General features: G+C 51.1%; 5 protein-coding genes across 5 annotated transcripts; 3 read left to right on the top strand and 2 right to left on the bottom strand.

The window, feature by feature from the left end:
- Positions 1–6498: 6498 nt before the first annotated feature.
- HO133_001607 (uncharacterized protein) lies at positions 6499–7884 on the top strand (the record flags this gene model as incomplete). Its single annotated transcript, XM_037292535.1, has 1 exon — positions 6499–7884. The coding sequence occupies one exon, from the start codon at positions 6499–6501 to the stop codon at positions 7882–7884; it is 1386 nt and encodes a 461-aa protein (XP_037151074.1).
- A 135-nt stretch (positions 7885–8019) lies between these two features.
- On the top strand, positions 8020–11217 carry HO133_001608 (uncharacterized protein; the record flags this gene model as incomplete). The annotated part of the gene is made up of 2 exons (XM_037292536.1): positions 8020–10883; positions 10989–11217. 2 exons carry the CDS (start codon positions 8020–8022, stop codon positions 11215–11217), a joined length of 3093 nt encoding a protein of 1030 aa, XP_037151075.1.
- A 631-nt stretch (positions 11218–11848) lies between these two features.
- Positions 11849–13484, top strand: HO133_001609 (uncharacterized protein; the record flags this gene model as incomplete). The annotated part of the gene is made up of 3 exons (XM_037292537.1): positions 11849–12043; positions 12251–12533; positions 12703–13484. 3 exons carry the CDS (start codon positions 11849–11851, stop codon positions 13482–13484), a joined length of 1260 nt encoding a protein of 419 aa, XP_037151076.1.
- A 2642-nt stretch (positions 13485–16126) lies between these two features.
- On the bottom strand, positions 16127–17572 carry HO133_001610 (uncharacterized protein; the record flags this gene model as incomplete). The annotated part of the gene is made up of 1 exon (XM_037292538.1): positions 16127–17572. One exon carries the CDS (start codon positions 17570–17572, stop codon positions 16127–16129), a length of 1446 nt encoding a protein of 481 aa, XP_037151077.1.
- Positions 17573–18092: 520 nt separating this feature from the next.
- On the bottom strand, positions 18093–22701 carry HO133_001611 (uncharacterized protein; the record flags this gene model as incomplete). Its single annotated transcript, XM_037292539.1, has 4 exons — positions 18093–18745; positions 18805–19504; positions 19561–22287; positions 22354–22701. The coding sequence occupies 4 exons, from the start codon at positions 22699–22701 to the stop codon at positions 18093–18095; spliced, it is 4428 nt and encodes a 1475-aa protein (XP_037151078.1).
- Positions 22702–23091: the final 390 nt, after the last annotated feature.

The following is a 23091-nucleotide window of genomic DNA, read 5'->3' on the forward strand; positions in this document are numbered from 1 at the left end:
TCTTCTCCTGATGGCTCATGTGCCGGTTGAAAGTGAACGAGAAGCGAAGTTTCCCCTGCGCAATGACGGCGGAGATTTCAAATAAGCCAAAGCGAGGGGTGTCGTGACCCACGTCAGACTTGCCGCCTGCTCCACGAGCCTCTCCTGCCAACTCTTCGACGGGGAGAAGCAGAGCATCCTCACGTTCAAGCTGCTGGTATATTCCCAGGTAATTGAACGTAAACTCAAGTGGCCAATGGTTTCCAAATTTCTTTCCGCCTTTGGACGTAAGTAGTCGACTTGCGAAATAAGGCCTTCCGTTAGCGGGTACAGCACGCCTGAAATCCTTGACTCGCTGCAAAGTGTCCACGAAATCGGCGGGTTCTGATGACGCGACGTATATCGGGAACATGGCGGTGAACCAGCCAATGGTTCGTGAGAGGTCGGTGCTGTTATCCCATGGTTCGCGCCCATGACCTTCATTAAAGATCGTTGGGGGTCCACGATCCGTGAAAGTTTGCGAGAATGAATACATCATTGCTGCGATTAGTACGTCGACCGTATCGGTACGCAGAGCTTGATGGCACTTCGACGTGATGAAGGCAGTAGCTAGTGTATCTAGTTCAAACCCTTCACAGGATACGTTGCCATACGTGTTCTCACCTTCTTCGAGTCCCCAGTATGCGAAGCTTTGCTGTGGTAGATTACCAGCTGGCAAGACAGAGTTAAGTGGAACTTTATGGGCATGTTCCACCTGCCTTTTGCACCAAGTCTGGAATGACAAAGACGGTTGTGCATCCGATACCGACGTGGGATTCGTGAGGAGCTCTTCTACATCCTGTAGGATTACGCGCCAAGATACGAGATCAATCACGAGATGATGAGCAGTCATGAAAAGCAGTTGATTACCACCCTCAACATTGAAGAGGTCCATAGCCAAAAGCGGCCCGTTTACAGGATCAAGCGAGGCTTGAGTCTTCGACATTATGGGCTCAGCCTCTTCTCTCGAAGAGCACTCGTGCACACGGAAGGAGTACGAGCCTGTGGTATCCGTGGTGATCCGTTGTTTCCACTCATCATCAAAGGCCGACAAACGGAATCTAGCTCGCAGCATTGAATGACGGTTCACGATGGCCTTGATCGCCTGATGCAGATTGCCGGGCTGGAAGGCTTTCGCTAAACGTACGAAGACGCTCTGGTTGAAGTGGCCTTTGCGGTCAGGGAACTCAAAGTACAAGCTTTGAATTGGAGAGAGATCGAAATCTTCTTCGATCACTTCAGCTTCTTTGACGCTTTGGCCAACCGTTCCTGCGACAGTCGCGAGATGAGACAACGATCTTGTGCGAAGGATATCTTGGACTGTGATGCCAATTTTGTTCTTCTTGCATCGACTTTGTACCATCATCGCGGATATGGAGTCTCCTCCCAAGTTCAGGAATGATTGTTTCAGGCCAATCTGGGTGGCCCGCAGGTTCAGGACGTCAGCCCAAATCGATCTTAACCGGGCCTCGAGGTCAGTGGCTGGCTTTTCCTCCTTCTGTTCGCCCCGAACCCATTGGGCATATGTCTCCTCACTCATGTCTTGGACTTCACTGAAGACCACCTTTCTGTCAAGCTTTCCAGACTTCAGAAGTGGTACATATTGGACAACAAGCCAAATAGAAGGAATCATAAAAGCAGGGAGCTGATTTGAGATTCTTTCGCGCGCCATAGCGACAGTAGCTTGTGTTTCTTCTTGCTTCGCTTTATCGACGAATTGAAGAGCGGAGCCGTCCATTCCAACGCTTGCTGCTGATATAGCCTGCAAAGAGACCACAGCCACAAGACGATGCTTACAAAAACCAGCTTTGGGCATTAATACGACGGACTGGTGAACAGCTGGTTCGTTTGCGAGATGATATTCAATCTCGCCGAGTTCAATCCTTTGTCCATGAAGCTTCACTTGTGTATCTTTGCGTCCGACAAAATGAAGCATACCATTTGAAGTGTTGTATCTGACAAGGTCACCGGTCTTGTACATCCATCGTTTGGGAGAATCTCCGCCGCCATTGGTCGCCCAAGCAGGACTCTCTATGAAAGAATCGCGTGTTCGCTGTGGATCGTTCAGATATCCTCGTGCCAAAGTAGGACCCTCTATCACAAGCTCTGCGAGGCAGCCTGGAGGAAGAAGTCGCTCGTGGTTTTGTGGATCGACAAGCCAACACCGCACGCCGATACCACGTCCTATTTGAGTAGGATCTTTGTTCGCAGACACGTTAGAATTTGCCACTGCAGCGACTGAACATTCAGCTGGACCGTAGCCGTTAATGAGTTTGATAGAAGACCACGTCGAGATGTTTTCCTGGCTCATTACTTCCCCAACAAGAAGCAGAGTCCTCAGTCGAGGTACTACGGAAGGAGTGAGGAAATTGGCAACAGAAGGTGTGAGTACAGCCCATTCTACTCGCATTTGGTTGATAGCTGCGGCAAGTTCATTGATACGCGACTGTTCGTTCGGAACGCAGACAGTACCCCCGAGCATGAGAGGGCAAAGAGTCTCCTGGATGGATGCGTCAAACACATAGGACGCATATTGTAGGGCGCGCAGGCCCCGGTCCATGCACAGCGCTGATTCTTGGGCTTTGGCAGCTGAGCAAAATGCGCCGTGTTCAATGACAATCGCTTTGGGCTCTCCGGTCGACCCAGACGTGAAAACGACATAGACAATGTTTGATGGCGAAGCTCGAGTCCTTATATCTGAAGATCTTCCAGGTAAACACCTGAGTGTCTCAGCGTCAATCACAAGGACCTTATCGACAAGAGATGATAGCTTTTGGTAATGCGTCCGTGAGCACAGCAAAATCTTTGCCCCAAGCTTGCGGGTGAGACCTTCAAGACGAGTCATTGGCTGTGTGGCGTCTAGAAGGCAGAATCCTGCTCCCGCTTCCAGAACAGCCAGTATTGCAACCGTCGTCCAGATGGATTTCTCGAAACAGAGTGGCACAACGACGTCCGGGCCAGCGCCCATACTTGACAAGACTCGTCCCATGCGCTCAACATGAATCCACAGATCACGAAATGTCAGAGACCCATCCCATGCACACACTGCCTCAAATTCGGGGTTCTTCAGAACCTGTCCATGGATTATGTCATGCACGCACTCATTAGACTTCTCAATTGGAGGCTGACTCCAAAGATCGATCTGACGCTTCTGGCGGTCGCTTACGTAACTCAAGTCCACCAATTGCGTTTCTGGCGAAACAACAATGGTAGTCAATAGGTGATCGAGAGTGCTTGCAAGAATCTTCATATAGCCTGGGGAGACATCGCAGCTATGCGATTTCAAAGTCAGCTTCACCGTGCTATATGTGAAGGCCGCAAGGAGCCAAAGGTCTCCCTATCGCAGATGTCAGATTCTACTTCTTGATGGAAACTAGGGCTGGTGGATCAGAATACCTTTTGAATAGTAACATCTTGCGTATCTTCACAACTAGCGTCCTCGACCCATACATGGGTGTTTTGGTAATGTGACGCAGAGAAAGATCTCGAGTCCGATACTGTTGAGACTAAAGACGGAACTCCCCGCTCATTATCTGCATAGCTATCTTTCGCCCTCGCAACACACGTCGAGAGACTTTCCTGCTCGCAAAACTCCATTCGAAAAATGGACTGGCGGTCTCGGGGTATGGCTGACTTTGAGGCCAGGCCATCAACGTTGCCCTGTCCAAAATGGAAGGATACATTGTCTTGGCCTGTATAACAGCGCAAGAGAAGGCCCCAAGCGGTACATAGCATGTCATTGAAAGATGCTCGGTCTCCCTTGCCTAGATTCTGGAGTCTGTCTGGATTCTCAAGTTCCACTTCAGTCATCATCAGCCGAGATCTAGTAGTGTCTTCCCCGTCCAGTAGAGAGAGCTTGCAAGACATTGCTTCCAGTTGGGACATGGCTGCGTGTTCGACTTTCTTGCGGGTAACGAGGACTTGTGCTCTCTGTTTTCGGGTCTAGATATGATTCTGTAAGTGATACAGGTGAGGTTGAAGATCGTAAAGCCAAGGTGTCTGGTCCTTTCCTGAAATTTGGTTGTGAGTGTGCAGTCTTTCTCGCTCTGCAGGATGTAAAGGACCGAACTGGGAACGTTTGTGCTCCGCCGCTATTCGTGAGCATTAGCTGGAGGTGATGCTTGACGCCGAGGCCTCCATTGCCGACATGATTGGTCACTTCTTCATTTAGCAACAGACCGAGCTCCACGCAAGTGGACCCCAAAGGAGACCGGCCTGCATTCTGTGCGTATTCCCAGACAGAAACCAAGTTTCCATCCTGGTTGCTCAAGGCGATCCCTAGATGACGTTTCACCAAATGTGTAGGCTTTCCGTAACGGTCAAAACCGGAAGGCTGACAGGCTAATGCAACGGCTGCCATTCCTGTAGAGAGTAGTTTGATTTCCATTACATCAAAATAATCGCTATGTGGTATGCGACCCGCTTGTGGCGCCGTTCCGTTGTGGAGTCCTGAGAACTTGAAGGGATGGAGTATTTGGCGGCGACACCAAGTGACACGACTAAGGAAGGAGAATGTTGAAGCTGGATTCACGCTCCAAGTGTGGTCAGACCGGGGTCCTGTTAGCGGCCGTCAGGTCTCAGGTCTCGCTCTGAATGACGCGCCAAGATCTCCATAGCGTCGCTGGCATACTTCCGCAACAGGGAAGAGGAAGCTCTCTGATCTCCCAAAAGGTACCTCGATAGTATTTAGGAGAGCGTGGCTGGGGTAAAAGAGGGTTTGTCGACCAATCATGCTCGCTTACAAGCGAGCACTGTCCCAGTATGCAGGTCTGACAAGACATTTTAATTGAGAGATCGTTGTCCTTGTCCCGTTCCTGTGCAGGTGGAGGTTGGGCATCACGGAGGCATCTCAATCAGCAGGTTTACATGTGTCATGTTCAGGTAAGTTCTTGGTTTTGCAGCGGCGGAGCGTGGGGGTATTGCGGGGTAGAAAGATTGAAATTTTCAGCTACATGATTTGGGTAGATTAGTCGTATGCACGAACAAAGCCAAAATAGCTAGGTACGCAGCACAGTTGGTTTGGTTGGTCGGAAAATGCTGCAAAGCGCTTAAGTTTACCGTTTCATGCGAGTTGACCGTTTCTGCATGCGACGCCATGTGCTCGGATCGCTGTTGCATTGATCTTGCAGGGAGCACAAGGGTATACCTACATTCACTCATACTCTGTAAGGTAATCTCCGACCCCATGTCGATGCCGCTGATGATTAGATGATGAGCCGATCATTCAATGAAGACTTTTGATCATTCCTGGAGGGTCATGATAGAAATTAGATTTGTGTATGTTCTAGTCTGATGGAATTCTGAGCAGGTAGTGAGTGGGTAGATACGGAAGGGAGGGAGGGAAGAGTGACGGTACTTTACTCGATACTTAGCCCTAGGGTACTTAGCCCTACTTAAGGTACCTTAGCCCTAAAATCCTTAGCGTTTTTAGCCTGCTCTCTAGCCAAGGAACAGTCATGTTGTGACGATTCCCCCAGACGCCACAATACTGCTTCAGGCAAAGTCTGGAAAATGCCGTTAAGTGTCAAGTTTTTCAAGCCGCTGAGGCGTTTTACTTTTAATACTTTACCTTAAGTTGTACTTACTCAACCAGGCTTAGCAGCTTTGGCTGTGACAACGGGAAAACCCTCAAAATTCAAAATTCAAAATTCAAAATTCGATTAAAAAATCTCGTTCTTCCCCCCATTCTAAAATTCCCCTATTCCTAACCGTCGAATCCTGACCAGACTAGCTACGTGGTTCGTCCAATGACCGTACAGAAAAATGTCTTCATCCTTGCTTTCAATCGTCCTCTAGCCGGCGCATATACAACGGCCCCCATTCCGAATACATCTCTAACCTCTTAGAGTAAATAGCTCTCTATGTGTGGAGTCCGATGAGTCGGGTTCGCCGCTCCCAGGCGAGGATTGGGATGAAATCACACTATCGAGTTCCAAGGGACACTAATTTAGATAGACTGCAGCTTCATACTTCACATCACGACGTCAGGCGAGTAGCCGGAAATGTAATACAGGAGATCTGGTACAGCTCATCTTCTGAAGGTACATGGGACATGACCAACGAGGTTAGCGCTGATTATCCGCACAACCGGGATGGAGCCAGTGTTGCCGTCCATCAAAGAGCCATCAACAATAAAGCTACAACTACCCGAAAGAGGTAAACCTTGCATCAGCGGCTGCAAGTTGTGACCCTACTCAGGCAAGCATGCACTCAACATGATGCGTTCCAATCCGCTGCACACCCTGTACCTGTACACTGGACGCTGGCAACCGAGCTGTGCTTCCTAGCCTCGTCCTCATGGGAATGCATTCCCCACGTATGCTCGACCGGGTCTGATCCACGCACTCCGCGTCAATCTCATGCTCACGAAAAACTTCCTCTCGGATATACCAAAGGACTCCCAAGATCAACAGCCTCAAGACCCTGCGCGAGAGCTGCATTTCATGCCACAGTCTTGTCGAGTACTCCATCACAGCGGGAATGGCGACACCGGAATCATGCAAGCAAGTCGATGACACCTTCGGTCCTTATGCAGAAGGCTGCCGCGGCGGGTTTGATTTCACTTTACTGTTCGAAGAAAGCATTCTATCAATCCTCCCCCTGGCCTTGCTGCTCATCGTGGTACCTTTTCGAATCTCATACCTCTTTCGAAGAACCATCAAAGTCGATCCGAGTTCTTGGTTAGCGTCTAAACTGGTAGGTGGCCCCACCCAACGCTGCATATCGCATTGCACCGCTCGTTGGAATGAAGCTGAAACTTTGCCGGTGCAGGTTCTCTATGCAGTTCTCGGAGCGACGCAGCTCGCTCTCGTTGCGCTATGGGCAAAGCCGACAGCTACCAAGACCACAGCATCGGTAGCGGATGCTGTCCTTAGCTCAGTGGGTGCTCTTGCATTAGCGATCCTCTCCTTCGTGGAGCACGAGCGCTCCATCCGACCCTCCTTAGTAATACAGTCCTATTTGTCTTTGACACTTCTGCTTGATGCCGCTCGAGTCAGAACACTTTGGCTGCAATCTTACAACGATGCTGTCGCTGCTGTCACTACCGTTGCATTTACACTCAAGTTTCTCCTCATCATATTTGAGGCGGTCGAAAAACGCAGTATCTTGCATCCTGAATGGAAGTCGACTTCGCCCGAAGCCACCAGCGGACTATTTAGCCGATCGGTTTTCTGGTGGCTCAACGGTCTTTTTCGGAATGGTTTCAAAAGGTCTCTCTCTATGGAAGATTTGCTTCCGCTCGACAAGCACCTAACATGCGCCTACCTATACGACAGACTACAGACAGCTTGGGTAAATGTGCCGACCAAGGCTCCCCGGTCGCTGCTTTTTCTATATTTCGGCAGGCTCAAATGGCGTCTTCTCTCAGCGGTTCCACCGCGCTTAGGCCTCATCGCGTTCAATTTTTGCCAACCGTTCTTGATCCAACGCGCCATCAGTTTCTCCTCGCGGCCCAAGTCCGAAGATCCGAACAACGTAGGCTATGGCCTGATCGGCGCATACTTTCTCGTGTACGCTGGCATTGCCATCACGACCGGCCAATACCAGCACCTGACGTATCGCGCAATAACCATGGCCAGAGGAGGGCTTGTCTCGATGCTGTTCGCCAAGACATCGTCATTGAAGGCAAATGCAGCTGATCCTGCGACATCACTGACTCTTATGAGTGCTGATATCGAAAGGATCACCAACGGATGGCAGACAATGCACGAGATTTGGGCGAATCCAATTGAGATTGCCCTTGCTATCTACTTGCTGGAACGGCAGCTTGGAGCAGCTTGTGCTATTCCAATCGCAGTGGCCATAGGCAAGTCAACCTTTCTCATTGACCAGGAGCGACCGTGGTCACCACAAGTGGCAACTTAGGTACGTCTCCAGTGCTGACAGGTTTTCCCTATCATAGTTTCATTGTTAGGCTCGCTATTCGTCATGAACTTGGTGGTGCAAAGACAGGCTCTCTGGCTCGAAGCTATAGAGAGACGAATCAGCGCCACCACAAAAATGCTGGGCTCGATGAAACGCATCAAGATGTGCGGCTTAGCCGACACTCTGTTCGATAATCTGCACAGCCTGAGGTTGCAAGAATTAGAGATCTCCAAAAGTTTCCGAAGACTACTAATTGGAAGCATGTTTTTCGCTTACACTACCCCTGTGATTGCTCCCGTCCTGACTTTTATGGTCTTTTCGCTCATAGCTCTAAGGAGCAATGGTAACAGCACCCTGGATACTAGCAAAGTTTTCACGTCGCTTTCGCTGTTTGCGCTTCTCGCTGACCCTCTGTCCTCGCTGATCATGGCCATGAGTGCTTTTGCCGGCTCTTTAGGCTGCTTTGGCCGCATTCAAGTCTTTTTGGATACGCCTGAACATGTAGATAAAAGGATCAAGCCCTTTCAGTACGAATCTGACAATGGACAAAGCTCTCAAAGCGATACCAGCGCCAGTGACAGTCTCAGATGGACCGAGAAGTCCTCCCAGTCTCGCATGACTTCCACAAATGACAGAGGGATCATGTCTTTTCCAGGGTCTCATGCCGACTTCATGTGCGTAGAAGACGGTAGCTTCGGCTGGGAAACAGAGAAGGAAGCTCTGCTGTCGTCGATCAATCTGAGCATTCCGCAAGGAAAGTTGACAATGATAGTGGGGCCTGTAGGCTGTGGTAAAACGATACTGCTGAAAGCGCTCCTGGGCGAGGTCCCTGCGCTGTCCGGGACCATCAAACTGTTTGCCGGTGACGTATCCTACTGCGATCAGTCACCTTTCCACATGAACGGCACCGTACGGGACAGTATCACCGCATTTTCCGAGTATGATGATCGTTGGTACAACACTATACTCGAGGCTTGTGCTCTAGACGAAGATCTGCGTCAGATGCCGTTGGGTGACCAGACACAAATCGGAAGCAAGGGCATCGCACTGAGTGGAGGCCAATGCCAGAGGCTCGCATTGGCTCGCGCTGCTTACTCACGACATGACCTATGCATCCTCGATGACGTACTCAGCGGTCTAGATATGGACACCGAACAGCGGGTCTTTCACAGTCTTTTCGGCCGGGATGGGTTACTACGCCGCCAAGGTACCACCAGTATCCTCGCTTCCTCCTCCAGCAGGCGAGTTCCCTTCGCAGATCACATAGTCGTCCTCGACGTGGACGGCAAAATATCTGAACAGGGAAACTTTAAGGAGCTCAATTCAGCCGGCGGCTATGTCTCAAGCTTTGAGCTGCAGCCAGCGGATTGGACTGTTCAATCCACAGAGATGACAAACCTAGATCAAGTCTTAGCCATGACCACTACAAGTAAAATCGTCCATCCCACATTGCCACCATCCAAAGAAGCGACAGAGACGATAGAATTCGAAGCGAACAAGCGAACTGGTGATCTTGCCATCTACACCTACTACGCGAGATCTGTCGGTTGGTTTGCAGTGGTAACCTTCATCGTCGCCATGTGCGCTTACGTATTCTGTATCTCCTTTCCACAAGTCTGGCTTGGCTGGTGGGCGGCCGCAAATGCTCAGCGCCCAAACCAAAAGCTAGGCTACTATCTCGGCATCTACGCTATGCTCGGTGTGATGGGCCTCATCTCTCTAATCATCAGTTGCTGGCAGATCATCATCACCATGGTACCCCAATCAGGAGAAAACTTCCACCATCGACTGCTGAAAACGGTGCTCGCAGCTCCACTGACCTTTTTCTCCACGACCGACACCGGTGTTACGCTCAACCGATTTTCGCAAGACCTCCAACTCATTGATATGGATCTTCCACTCTCCGCACTGAATTTCGTTGCAGCCTTCATCCTCTGCATCGCGCAAATCATCCTCATCGGAATCTCCTCAGTCTACGCCGCAATATCGTTCCCCGTCTGTTTTCTCTTCGTCTACTTGATCCAAAAATTCTACCTGCGCACCTCCCGTCAACTACGATTCCTCGATCTCGAAGCCAAATCACCACTCTATTCTCTATTCAGCGAGACCATCGCCGGACTCACCACGATTCGCGCATTCGGCTGGCAACGTTCTCTAGAGGCGAAAAACCGCCACCTCCTGGACCAGTCGCAGCGACCATTCTATCTCCTCTTCTCCGTGCAGCGCTGGCTACAACTAGTGCTCGACCTTCTCGTCGCCGCAATAGCCATAATGCTCATGTCGCTCATCACTGGCCTACGCGGTGTCCTCAGTGGCGCCTACGTCGGCATCGCGCTCCTGAACGTGATCCTCTTCAGCCAGACCCTAAAGCTCGTATTGCAGTACTGGACGATGCTCGAAACGCACATTGGAGCCGTCAGCCGAATCCGGAACTTCACCAGCACCACTAACCCCGAGGACACGTCCCAAGAGACGGCGGTACTGCCACCCGACTGGCCCGCCCAAGGCGCCATCGAATTCCACTCCGTAAGCGCAGGCTACGAGAGCAACCGCGCGGTCCTCAAAGAAGTCACGCTCTCCATCCGAGGCGGCGAGAAGATCGGAATCTGCGGGCGCACCGGCAGCGGCAAATCATCTTTGATACTGACGCTCTTCCGGATGCTAGAGCTGCGCGCGGGCAGTATCACGATTGACGGGCTGGACTTGAGCACCATCCCGCGACACGAAGTGCGGTCCCGAATCATCGGGCTGCCGCAGGATGTATTCCTCCTGAATGGGAGCGTGCGGCTGAACATCGATCCGTACGGGCGGGCTACGGACAAAGCACTCATTGCGGCTTTGCAGGATGTAAGGTTGTGGGAGGGGATACAGGGGAAAGGGGGCCTAGACGCCGACATCGAAGACGTGAATCTCTCCCATGGACAGAAGCAGCTTCTCTGTCTGGCTCAAGCGCTGTTGAGGCAGAGTTCTATCCTCGTTCTCGACGAAGCCACAAGCAGGTATGCACCTCCTCCCCCATCATCCCAGCACACACTACCCTCTGCCCACCCAACTTCCACTTCACCACTATATACCTACATACCGACTAACCCACATCCGCACAGTCTCGACGACGTAACCGACGCGCTGATGCAGCGCATCATCCGGCAGAAATTCTCCCGCCACACCATCATCGCCGTAGCGCACAAACTGGACACGATCACCGATTTCGACAAAGTGGCCGTGCTGGACAAGGGGACGCTGGTCGAGCTCGACAGTCCGTACAAGCTGCTGGCGCAGCCGTCGTCGGCGTTTAGTCAGTTGTACAGGAGCTCGGTCCCCGATGGGGGGTGATGACGGTAATGATGATGATAAGAAAGTAGTGGGAGAGTGCTTCCGATGGCGATCGAGTGGGGGCGCGGGAAGGGGGAAGGGGAAAAATTGTCAAACTCCGCCAGTCTTTCCGCAACGACAAACCGAACAAAAGCGTCTCTTGCATTTCCTACCATATACACACCAGTACATACTCTGATCCATCAATCAATCAAAATTCCACGAATGCTGTACTGTAGCCGAACCCTCAAAACCGTTCGTTATACATCCACTCCAACACCTTATCTCCGTATCCTCGACCTGAGTAAGTTCTATCTCTCTCAGCAAGGGCGCGAAGTCTCGCTCTTCCCCCCTTCAGAAGGGAATGAAAGTAGTCGGTGCACGAAATGTGGCTGCTAGGAGAGGAGTTGCAACTCGGTGCCACTTGGTTGATTGATGGGGTTTGTTAAGGGTTAGTGATTGTAGAGGAGGGGTGGGGAAGGTGGGTGATTGATGTTGTTGTATGCAACGGGAGGAAACCGGTAGAATTACATCGGCGAATCCTCGGCCCGAACTTCTCCGGCGCTAGCCGTGGGCCTGCACTCATAAGGTACCTTTCTGGCAACCTCGAAGCTTTCACCTATACCACCAAGTACTTCCGCCCCAACCCGAGATGACAACCCGCTACCGAGTCGAATACGCGCTCAAGACCCATCGACGGGACCAGCTCATCGAATGGATCAAAGGTCTCCTCGCCGTCCCCTTTGTGCTACACTCGCAGCCCACGGCCGCATACGACAACCGGCAGGACATCCTGGTCAAGATGGCCCGCACGGCTCACGGACGGTACGCGGAGATATTGCATGATGTATGTACGTATTTATACTCCTGGCTGGTTAGCCCGACGGCAAGGAAGGAAAGAAGGGGAAATATCGACTGCTGGAGGGCACCCTTCCCGCCATATGCACCTACTTACCTCCTGCTCTCATACACCCGTAGCCCCTCACGCTTCTGCTACTCCAAATAAATTTCCCAACTTAAGACCGAGACTGACTGACCGGCTACACGTCCTCAGGTGGAAGACCTGATCAACGACCACATCGCGCACCAAAGGGACGGTACGCACCAACGGTCCAAGTTGAAGCTGCTAGTTCCAAGCGTCGGGGTCTTTTTCACGCCGTTGCTGCTGGAAGAGGCGTTTGAGTATCAAGACCGACAGCGGAGGATCAGCTCGCGCCGCTTCGTGCCGCCTTCTTTCAACGATATTCGGTTGATTTTGAATTCGGCGCAGGTTCTGAGTTTGGTGAGGGGCGGGCCTCTGGAGCTGGTGACGTTTGATGGGGATGTGACGCTTTATGGTGCGTATCTGACGGTGGTGATTCGTCGTTCAACTTCCAACCATTGGATAAATAATGGCTTCTGTCCCAGCTTTCTGATGTGCGGGCAGCTAGCCTATAGTACCCGACCCTCCCACAATACCCTGTTTTCCCCCAAGATCTTTTCACGGCTAATATCTTCCTTCCTCAGACGATGGTCAGTCATTGACCGCTGACAATCCGGTAATCCCAAGAATTTTGAGCCTCTTAGCTCAGGGTACCAAGGTCGGCATCGTGACAGCAGCAGGCTACACTGAAGCGAAGAAATACTACGGCCGTCTCTATGGCCTTTTGGAAGCAATCAAAGCCGCTGTGACCCTGAAACAAGTGACCGACCCAGAGCTGATCATCCTGGGCGGAGAAAGCAACTTCCTCTTCCAACTTGACACTTCCGCTGAATACCTTCTGAGATACGTCGAAAGGAACGAATGGCTGCTCCCGGAAATGCAACAATGGACTGAGGAAGACATCCAAGCTTTGCTGGATGTCGCTGAGAAAGCCCTGCGTGAGTGTATCTCTGGCATGGAGTTGTCGGCCGAAATCTTGAGGAAAGAACGGGCCGTTGGGATCATTCCAACCACAGCGCCAAAAGCTCGAAAGTTCACCCGTGAGCAACTAGAAGAAACCGTACTAGTAACGCAACAAGTTGTTGAAATGTCACCAGCTGCACGAAGGCTGCCTTTTTGCGCTTTCAACGGAGGCAATGATGTGTTCGTGGATATTGGCGACAAGGGATGGGGTGTTCTCGCATGCCAACGATACCTCGGCGGTATCGAGGGAAGTAAGACCTTGCATGTTGGAGATCAATTCCTGTCCGCTGGAGCCAATGACTTCAAAGCAAGATTGGCGTGTACAACTGCATGGATAGCAAATCCTGGAGAGACCGTCCAGCTACTGGACGAGTTGACCACTCACAGCCAGGAACAAAGATGAAATTGGAGTGGTTTGGTACCTCTGGAGCGGTGTAGTGATTGATCACATCATCACAACACCTCGCCTGGCGCAAAGCTTGCGTCTGTTGGTCGGTTTACCCGCTGCACCTTGGTTGAAACAGCGAGTCTCGGCTTGAAACGATGGCACTAGTTCCAAGATACGCGACACTTTCGAGAACGCCATGTCTATATGACGCGGATCATATCGGCAATGCGCCGGTATGTGCAGCAGCGCCATCGTTCTCGATAAAGTATTTCTCCATCACGCCATTGTCTTGCACTCACAACCGAATGTGAGAACGAGCCAGTGGACGATCAAACTTCGATCAGCTGAGGCTCTGGGCTTAAGCCTCTGTTTCTGCCTCCTCACATCCATCCGCTTTGCGCCATCGCTGGAGACGTCTTTCTTGAAGAGAGATACCACTTGGCACGCGTGTTCCTTGCCTTGAGCTGCGGCTCTGCTCCTTCAATTCCTATTCGCAGAAACACGCCCTCACTAGCGGCGCCCGTCGACCTTGTCCGCATCTGTTCCCACGTTGGTTGTAACTACTCGACCTCTGATGCCGCAGTTTCTGCTATCTGCTAGCAAGACTGCTCTACAAAAACGCCCTCCCTCCATTCATCAAATACCATGCTAAATATTAGATCCTTCACTACCACAATTTACCTCCTTCGCACCATCCTGGAACGTGGCTTTCAGCCTCAGCTACTTCGGGGCGCAAAAGGCTATCCAGTTGTCCTCGGTTGAAGAAGACCACTTACAACAACAACAACAAGAAAAGACAGTCTGGCGATGCGTATGCCTTTGCGATTTGATAGTGACGGCATGGGACTAAGGCCGCAGCTAGAGGTATCCAAAATCTACATTTCAGTGGAGAGAACCCATGCCGGCGACCGTATCTGTATTGGTGGGATGTACATACGAAGCCAGGCTTTCACCGGGCCCGGGCGTTCGTTCAATCCCAGTTCCTTGGGACGGCCGGCTACAGAAGTTACATCGCGAAGAAATCGACATTGCGGCACTACGAAAGGCCTCGGATGAATCTTTGATATCTAGCAATGTCAGGCCTAGCAATGTCAAGTTTCAAACGTCAAAACATGCTGTATACTGGCCAACAGATGAACCAGAAGACATTGAAAGCTCAAAACCCAAAAATTGAAAACCAAAAATGTACTATCGCAAAACAAGCACTCCACATCAAACACCTCCAACCGCCGTAATCTTTTTTCCAACACAGCAATGATCACAAAGCCTATCCCCAGCCCGTCGAATTTGTAACATATGAATAAACCCCAATCACGTTCAATTCGATCCAAATGGAAAACCTGTCCTGTAAGATGGTGCCTACCAGCCGTGTCGAAGGCGCTGTTTCTGATTTGGAAATCTGTTGTAGGGGTGCTGGTAGGACGGAAATAAGTAGGTAGGGAGGTAGGGAAATAGGTAGGTAGGGAGGTAGGGAGGTAGGGAGGTAGGTAGGGAGGTAGGTAGGTAGGGAGGTAGGTAAGCAGGTAAGTAAGTAGGGAGGTAAGTAGGTAGGTAGGTATGGAGGTAGGGAGGTAGGGAGGTAGATAGGTGTGGAGGTTAGTAGGTAGGGAGGTAAGTAGGTAGGGAGGTAAGTAGGGAGGTAAGCAGGTAAGTAGGGAGGGAGGTAAGTAAGCAGGTAGGTAGGTAGGTAGGGAGGTAGGTAGGGAGGTAAGTAGGGAGGTAAGTAGGTAGGTAGGGAGGTAGGTAGGTAGGGAGGTAAGTAGGTAAGTAGGGAGGTAGGTAGGTAGGTAGGGAGGTAGGGAGGTAGGGAGGTAAGTAGGTAGGTAGGGAGGTAGGTAGGTAGGGAGGTAGATAGGTATGGAGGTAGGTAGGTAGGTAGGGAGGTAGGGAGGTAGGTAGGGGGTAGGTAGGTAGGTAAGTAGATAGGTAAGTAGGTAGGGAGGTAGGTAGGTAGGTAGGTAAGTAGGTAAGCAGGTAGGTAGGTAGATAGGTAGGTAGGAGGTAGGTAGGTAGGTAGGGAGGTAGGGAGGTAGGGAGGGAGGGAGGGAGGTAGGGAGGTAGGGAGGTAGGGGAGGAAGGTAGGGAGGTAGGTAGGTAGGGAGGTAGGTAAGTAGGTAGGGAGATAGGAAAGTAGGGAGGTAGGGAGGTAAGACGGAAATAAATAGGTAGGTAGGGAGGTAAGTAGGGAGGTAAGCAGGTTTCTAGGTAGGAAGGAAGGCAGGTAGGGAGGTAAGTAAGCAATGAAGAAAGCGAAGATGACAAGTAAGACACACAACATGGGTATGGATGACATCGCGTATACGACATGCAGACACTGTACTAGTACGCTACACCCAGCCATAGCGAGTGATGGGAAAAAAAGGAAGGTGTCAAGTCGGAGGATCGACGGTCTTTGGTGGCACATAGTTCTGCACCCTTTTTTTCTTGTTTTCGGTAGCTTTCTGAAACATTGATTGCCGTTTGGGTCTAGAGATACGATAGCTACGGTAGCGGTGTGTAATTCATGCGAACAAATGTGAGAGGGGTCTGCGTTCTTGCTTCGTGTCGGTGATGGAATGCAAAGCACGTCATGATATTAGCATCGTTGTGCTCTCCGCCGTGAATTACTCCTCGGTTCCGTCTCCTGCTCTCGCATCTTCCAAAGTTCCCTTCTCTGATCAATCTACGTCGTCCTCGGAGTCCATGTCCTCCCAATCAGTAGCATCTGGACGACTACCCTCCGAATCTGGACGGCTACCCTGCGAATCTGAACGACTACCCTCCGAATCTAACTCTGACCCTTCCAGCACCTTCTCCATGTATGGTACCCACGACGCCTCTCGAAACAAAAAAGCGAAGAGCGGGTGTGAGGACGGTATCGGACTCAATTCAAGTGCGTCAACGTCGTCAAAGAATTCGTCGGTATCATTTCCGCAGCCGAGATGGTGGAGCTGAACAACGCGTAGCGCACCGTGTCGTACTTTGATGAAAATGTCAAGCCAGGATCCTTGAGAAAGCAGGATATGCTGCAAGGTAAGCTTTTCCAAAGTGGAACTGTGACGGCCGAGAAGCTTGGCAAGCTTGATGGCAGGGGTGCGAAACCGACCGAGGTCTAGGCAATGGAGATGTTCCCATGTATTATGACCAAAGATGTCAAAGAGTAGTGGGTATGGAAGCGGAGAACCCTGAAGCTCGTATGTCGAGCATGCAAGTGACTCAAGGTTCTTCATCAAACCTAGGAACTTCTCGCATTTGCTTGTGTTGAGGAGTTTTTGCAATCCGGTATAGTCAGAAGTCTGGATGGAGAGGTTCACTTTCTTCGCATCGGCAACGAGTTTTTGAATTTCTCCAGAAGCGACAGGGTCCGGAAGATCCATTACCATGGTGTCCATCTTGTAGAATAGTTCGCTGATGTTAATTTGGGTCGCAGCAAGAGATTTACCTTGATATAGAGCTGTCAGGATCATGGCTGAATGTTCGAGATCGTATTCGTAGAAGCATGCGCTGTCTTGCCACAGATCACTGATGAAGGCGTCGTCGGTAGAGGGTACAGGATATGTTGTGCGAGGTGTACGCACAGACGGTTCCACTAGTTCTAGGTGTGAAAAGCAACCGATGGCAGTCTTCAAGAGATCTCCAGCCTTGCCGAACAGTTGTTCTTGCTTCTTGTAGAGGGATGTGTATTCCGCATGATGGAAGTCGATTACACGGGCTTCTTTCGTGGGTAGGTACGCCATGCGATGTGGTACATAGAAGTAACCTTTGGGTAAGCCATCACACATGACTAGAGGCCTTGCTTGATGGAACCATTGCCCAAACGCGTATCTGTCCAAGAAAGGTCCAAAGATGGCTTTTTGAGAAATTCCAATCGATCGAACGTAAGCACTGTAGGTAGGATGCTGGGCAACAGCCATCATTTTGGCATGGCTAGCTTCCGTAGAATAGAGAGTAAGCTCTTCAAACAGGTACTCGGATGCCACCTTGGAGAGCTTCCGATTGGCAAGGCGTAAGGATCGGAGGGTGCCAAGGTCCTTTGTGACCTCGCCTTTCTTAGGACAGTACACATATGAGAGGGCGGCTTGCGAGACAATGAGATGTAGGAGTTCTGGTGGTACGGAGGCCATTCTGGCGTTGGGCGAGCTCTGTTGCTTGTCGGTAGATAGAGACCACAGCGGGATCGATACCAGTGTTGATCTAAACTGGCTTTTGCAGTAATTTGGCTGAGCTGGGGAAGTACAATGGCGGTAGTATAGTGATGGTCGTGAGGAGGGAGAGCGTTGTGAGCAGGGAAGATTGTTTCGGATGGAAGGTGCTTTGAAGCGCGTAGGCCGAGCGCCAAGACTGTGACAAATTCTGGCCCTATGATTGGTTAATCTTGTTCGACATGCTTAGTCAGTTGTAATCCTTGCCAGTACTATATATTTTCACCTATCATTGTTCAAACTTGTTCAATGGAGAGCATGCCCTTTTCGTTCCACATTAAAGCTAGGCCCGAACCTATGCTAGCCAGAGCTCTCCCCCCCACCCCCCCAAAGCCTGACACCGAGCGGGTCAACGCAGGGGATACATGATCCACGAAGACACCAATGCCGCTCTAAAAGTACAGCAAACACGCTATATATTGTTTCTCCCCTGTTCACCTCCCTAACTCCAACCCCTCCTAATCTTATCATCCTTAAACCCGTCCAGCACATGATCCCACAACGTCTTCCTCGGGAAATCCCCCACCCGAATTCCCCCCTGATCGCACATCTCTCTGAAAATGCCCCCCTGCTCAAACAGATTCCTCGGCGTATCCAGCTCCACGACGTGACCCTGATCCATCACACATATCCTGTCGTAATTAATAATCGTCCGCAGCCGATGCGCGATACACAGTAACGTCTTCCCCTTAAAAGCCGTCTGCATCGTTCTCTGAATCTGCACATCCGTCTCCATGTTCAACGACGAGGTAGCCTCATCACAGACTATAATCTGCGAATTCCGCACCAATGCGCGGGCTAAGGCCATGAGCTGGCGTTGCCCGAGGGAGAAGTTCGCGCCCTCTTCTTCGACAACGTCGTCCAAGTGGATGTAGCCAGATTTGCGGGAGGTGATGGAGATGTCGTCTTCGGGGATGAGGGTGGATTGGCGGAGGGCGGACCAGAGCTCTAGGTCTGTGTATTGGGAGAAGGGGTCGAGATTGGAGCGAATGGTGCCTTTGAAGAGGTTGGGGTCTTGAGGGATGATTGTGAGGCGGGAGCGGAGGTCTTGAAGACCGACGCGGGCGATGTCTTGGTCGTCGATTATTATGGAGCCTGTGCGGGTTGAGGAGTTAGTGTGGTTTCGTGACAGGAAGGGGATGGATTGGACGAACCACTAGAGATCTCGTTGAGCCGGAAAAGTGTGGTAATGATACTGGACTTCCCGGCGCCTGTTCGGCCGACAATCCCAATGTGCTCGCCGCCCTGGATATACATCGAGATTCCTTTCAACACCGGAGGCAGATCAACCCGATAACGCATGTGAACGTTGGAAAATGTGATTTCGCCTGTTGCCGGCCATGACGGAGGAATCTGAGCAAGGTGCAGAGGCGCTTCCGAGTCTAGCTTCGTTCCATAGTAATGCAAGCGCTCGGTAGCATTCATCGCGTTTTCCACCTCAGCGAATTGCCGGACGATGTACTGTATCATCTGTACAATACTCAGGATATACGAAAGCACTAGCCCAGCAATCGAAGGCGAAACGTCGAAGCGCGAAGTCACCACCAACATACCTGCCGTGAAGATGAGGATATTGCCGACCAGGTCGAGACGGACAGACAGCCAGCGCTGATTCGCAAAGGTGAGGAAGTAAGCACTGTTCATGTTGTCAATCGCAGCTTTGAGTTTGTCCACGAAGATGTCTTCGAGACCGTAAGCGCGAATGGATGCGATTCCGGACAAGGCCTCGCTGAAGCGGGCGAAGACGACTGATTGGAGGACAGATTCATGGCGTTTGATCTCACGGGCGGAGGCGCGGTAGTAAGAAGTGTAGAAAAGAAAGAGGAGGAAGAGAGGTGCAAGGGCGATTGCGAACTGAGGGTTGTATTTTTAGCACGGCAGTTCGATAGTACGCGGAGTTGGAGGCTTACGTAGTGGAAATAGACAATGATCAATGTGAAGATGGAGATGATCATGGCCAGCGTGACGAAGTAGAGCCGTATAGCATCCGTCAGCTCAAAGTCCATCTGATCGATATCCTTGGAGAAGCGAGTGGTGATACGGCCCATGGGCGTTGTATCGAAGAATGACATAGGCGCCCGAAGAACGCTCTTCATGGCTTGGTTGAGCATGGTTTTACTGGACCTGGTGCTCAACAAAGCAAGGGTTATGGCGAAGAAGTACATCAGCAGAGCCTGTGAGACTCCCAAGGCCGCGTAGATGCCGATGTAGACGCCGTTTCTGTAGCCAAATTTGTTAGAGATCCAGTAGGAGAGCCAGAGGCTGGTTGCGATGTTTGTGCCTTGCGCGAGGACCAGCAAGAACACGATGAGCGGCGCGGTTAAGATGGTGCCTGATGCTCGAATATATGCCATGTATAGACTCCAGGGCACACTCTTCGTTGCCCGCTCTTCGGCCTGCATCAGCTGGGTCTTCTTCTTGGTGGCCAAGGCTTTCTTCGCTTCTTCAGGCTTCGTTTCCTCGATAGCCTCTTCTTCCTTGGCAGCTTCTGCTACTTCTGTCTGCTTCTCCAAAGCTGTGGTAAGCATCATTTTGGCAAAATCCTGATTCCTTTTTATGAGCTTATCGTAGGTGTCAAACGCTCGGATGCGTCCGTTTTCCATCCAGATGACTCTGTCGCATCTGTGGAGGATATTCAGTTGATGTGTAGCCAGGATACGGCATTTGTTTTTCAAAAGACCACATATGGCATTGTCGAAAATGTGCCGTCCAACATGCACATCCACTGCACTGAGCGGATCATCCAGTAGCACAACTTCTGCATCGAAGTAGATTGCGCGTGCGATGTTTAAGCGTTGTTTCTGACCGCCGGATACTGTGATTCCACGCTCTCCAATCTCCGTAGCATCGCCATCTGGGAGCATGTGAAGATCCGTGGTCAAAGCGCAGGCCTGCACAACTTTCTTGTACCAGCCTTCGTACATGGTTTTTCCGAAAAGGATGTTGTCCCTTACAGTCGCGTTTTGGATCCATGGGTTTTGTGGACAGAAAGCCCTCGATGCTCCCCAGATGACCTGGCCGTTCGTTCTCCGCATATCCCCGGCCAAAGCTGCCAGAAGGGAGGATTTTCCCGAGCCGACCCCGCCAATTACAGCGATCAATTCGTTGCGCTGAGCATTAAAATTCATCTCATGGAGCTGGAATGGCCGCCTCGTCTCACTGGTTTCGAAAGAATCATCCTGGTCAAGATTCTTTGTGCTAGTGACGAGTCCACTCTCCTTTTCCTTGGCACTTTGCTTCGCTCCCTTTGTTGCAGCTTTGGCTTGAGCCTTCGCCTCGGCAAGCTTCTTCGCTTTTGCCTGAGCAGGGTCGGCAGTGGGAGTACGTTCCCATGTGAAGTCCGCGTTCTTCACCTGGACTGCCTCTACCGTCTTAGTGTTGACTTCACCATCCTTCTCCATCTCCTCCGCTAATAAGTAGTCTTGGATCCGTTCAAGCGCGGCTCGGCCGTCAACCACTTGTCCAATAATAACAGGAAGCATGCTGAGAGGCATCCGGAGAGCGTTGAATAAAGCAACCGACGAGAACACTGCCGCGGGGTCGAGCTTGTGGCGAGTCAAAGAGAAGGTAACAAATGACAGCATCATGGCGAAGATAGGCATAGATATGGAGACTGTAGCAATGATGTTCCGGATAGCGAGGAGGATTTGAATGGATCGAACTTCTCTTCCGCGGATCTCATTGATCTGGTTCATGAACGACCTCTCCCATCCGAAAAACTTGACGAATCTCATAGCTTGCAAGATTTCTTGCGTCAAGCTGACTCGCTGGTCGGTGATCTTACTAATAGCTTTGCGGCGAGTGAACAAGAACTTTACCGCTTTCCCTAGAAAAGGGAGGCCGACCAGAAGCAGGGCAAACCCGGACAGAGCGCTGTAGCCCAGGTTGACCAACAGGAGGACGAGCGTAAGGTTAATAGAGACCGGTGCAGTCCAGATCATGTGAAACATTCCTGATGCCTGACTAATGCGGTAAGTGTCAACCGACATCAGGTTGACTACCCGCCCATTGGCCCAGCCCGAGCCATCGCCTGTAATGCCGGGAGTATCCTTCGGAACGGGCTTCTTCTTCTCTTTCTTCGTCCGCTGATTCATCTTTTCTTTTCCAATGTCGACAACTTGATCGAGGTGAGATTTGGTCTCCCCAGCCTCGGTGATAGCCTTCCCACCCGCCTTCGCTCGCCCGGAGACTCTCATCGACTTGTCGAAAATCATGGCAATTAAGACAGCGCGTGCTTGACCGCCGACCATCATACCGAAGTAGAGAGAATGACTAGTTCCCATACTTTGTAGAATTTGCATGGCGGTGATGCCGAGGACCAGCCCGACCCCTTTGCCTATGCTTGGCCCCTTCGTATGCTCTAAGCTCGCAACGTAGGACTCCGCGGCGAACTTGATCAGGTACCGCAGCGTGTATGGGGAGACGACCGCAAGTATGTTGGCGAAGAGTTGGCAGATGCCGCCAAGCCAGAACTCGATCTTGAATGTCTCGTGCATGGCCCACAGCAAGGGGTGTCGGTCTCCCCGCTTGAAGCGCTTCTTGTAGGAAGCTTGCACCTTAGCTGTAAGGATCTCCGCGGAACGGTTGGGGTTGACAAGCCAGATGTCGGCAATCTCGAGGGGCCTCTGGTATCCAACCTGTAATTACTCGTCAGTCACGCTGTAAAAGGCGATCCATAGATCCGCATCACAACGGGCACTCACAGCCATAAGTGGAGACATCCACCTGAATGTGAAAAGACTCCAGAGACTCGCGCCATATTCACGAGAGACAGTGCGTCCCACTGGAGATGGAGGTTTACGTGATTGCTTTAGAGGATTCAACCTCTTGTACCAAGGTTTCCGACGTTTTGGCTTCTGCGCTTCGAGCTTGGCTCCGTCTCGTGAATCCGAGGAACAAGATGTACTTTCCCTGGCATCTGTATGATTACTCTCGATGGTATTAGTTCTTCTGTGTTCTTTCTTTGGATTCCATTCCTCTGTTCTGGGTGGAGAAAAGGTAGGTATGGGAATAGTGAACGTCAACTGCTTCTTGTTCGTCCGTAAAGGCATTTCTCGCTGCTAACTTGTTTATCTCAAGACCTGTACTAGGTTAGTGTTGGCGAGGGCAACAGTGGGAAAATCAGAATGTTCAATTTTCAGTGTAGAGGTAGACTGTAGTGGATAGCTCTGTTCCCACGTGATAGGGGTCCCACTCTTACTGTCACACACCGTAATATTCCGGTTTCAAAGATCAGCCATAGATCCATACAGCTAATGATAGTGATGTGGATTCAACAGCTAAGCCCAAAGCCAACCACGGATCTTAGTGATCCGAACGTTCAACCTGTGGACAACGGTCCTCATCCCAGGCAGTGAGGCGGCACAAAATGTAAGACGTAGAAAGTTTGGAGTCCGGCCAACAAGAAGCAATAAGTTCCATGCCAATGGAACTTGAACCCG

This window comes from Letharia lupina (assembly GCF_014066315.1).
Source record: "Letharia lupina isolate WasteWater1 chromosome Unknown contig_13, whole genome shotgun sequence".
Classification (NCBI taxonomy): domain Eukaryota; kingdom Fungi; phylum Ascomycota; class Lecanoromycetes; order Lecanorales; family Parmeliaceae; genus Letharia; species Letharia lupina.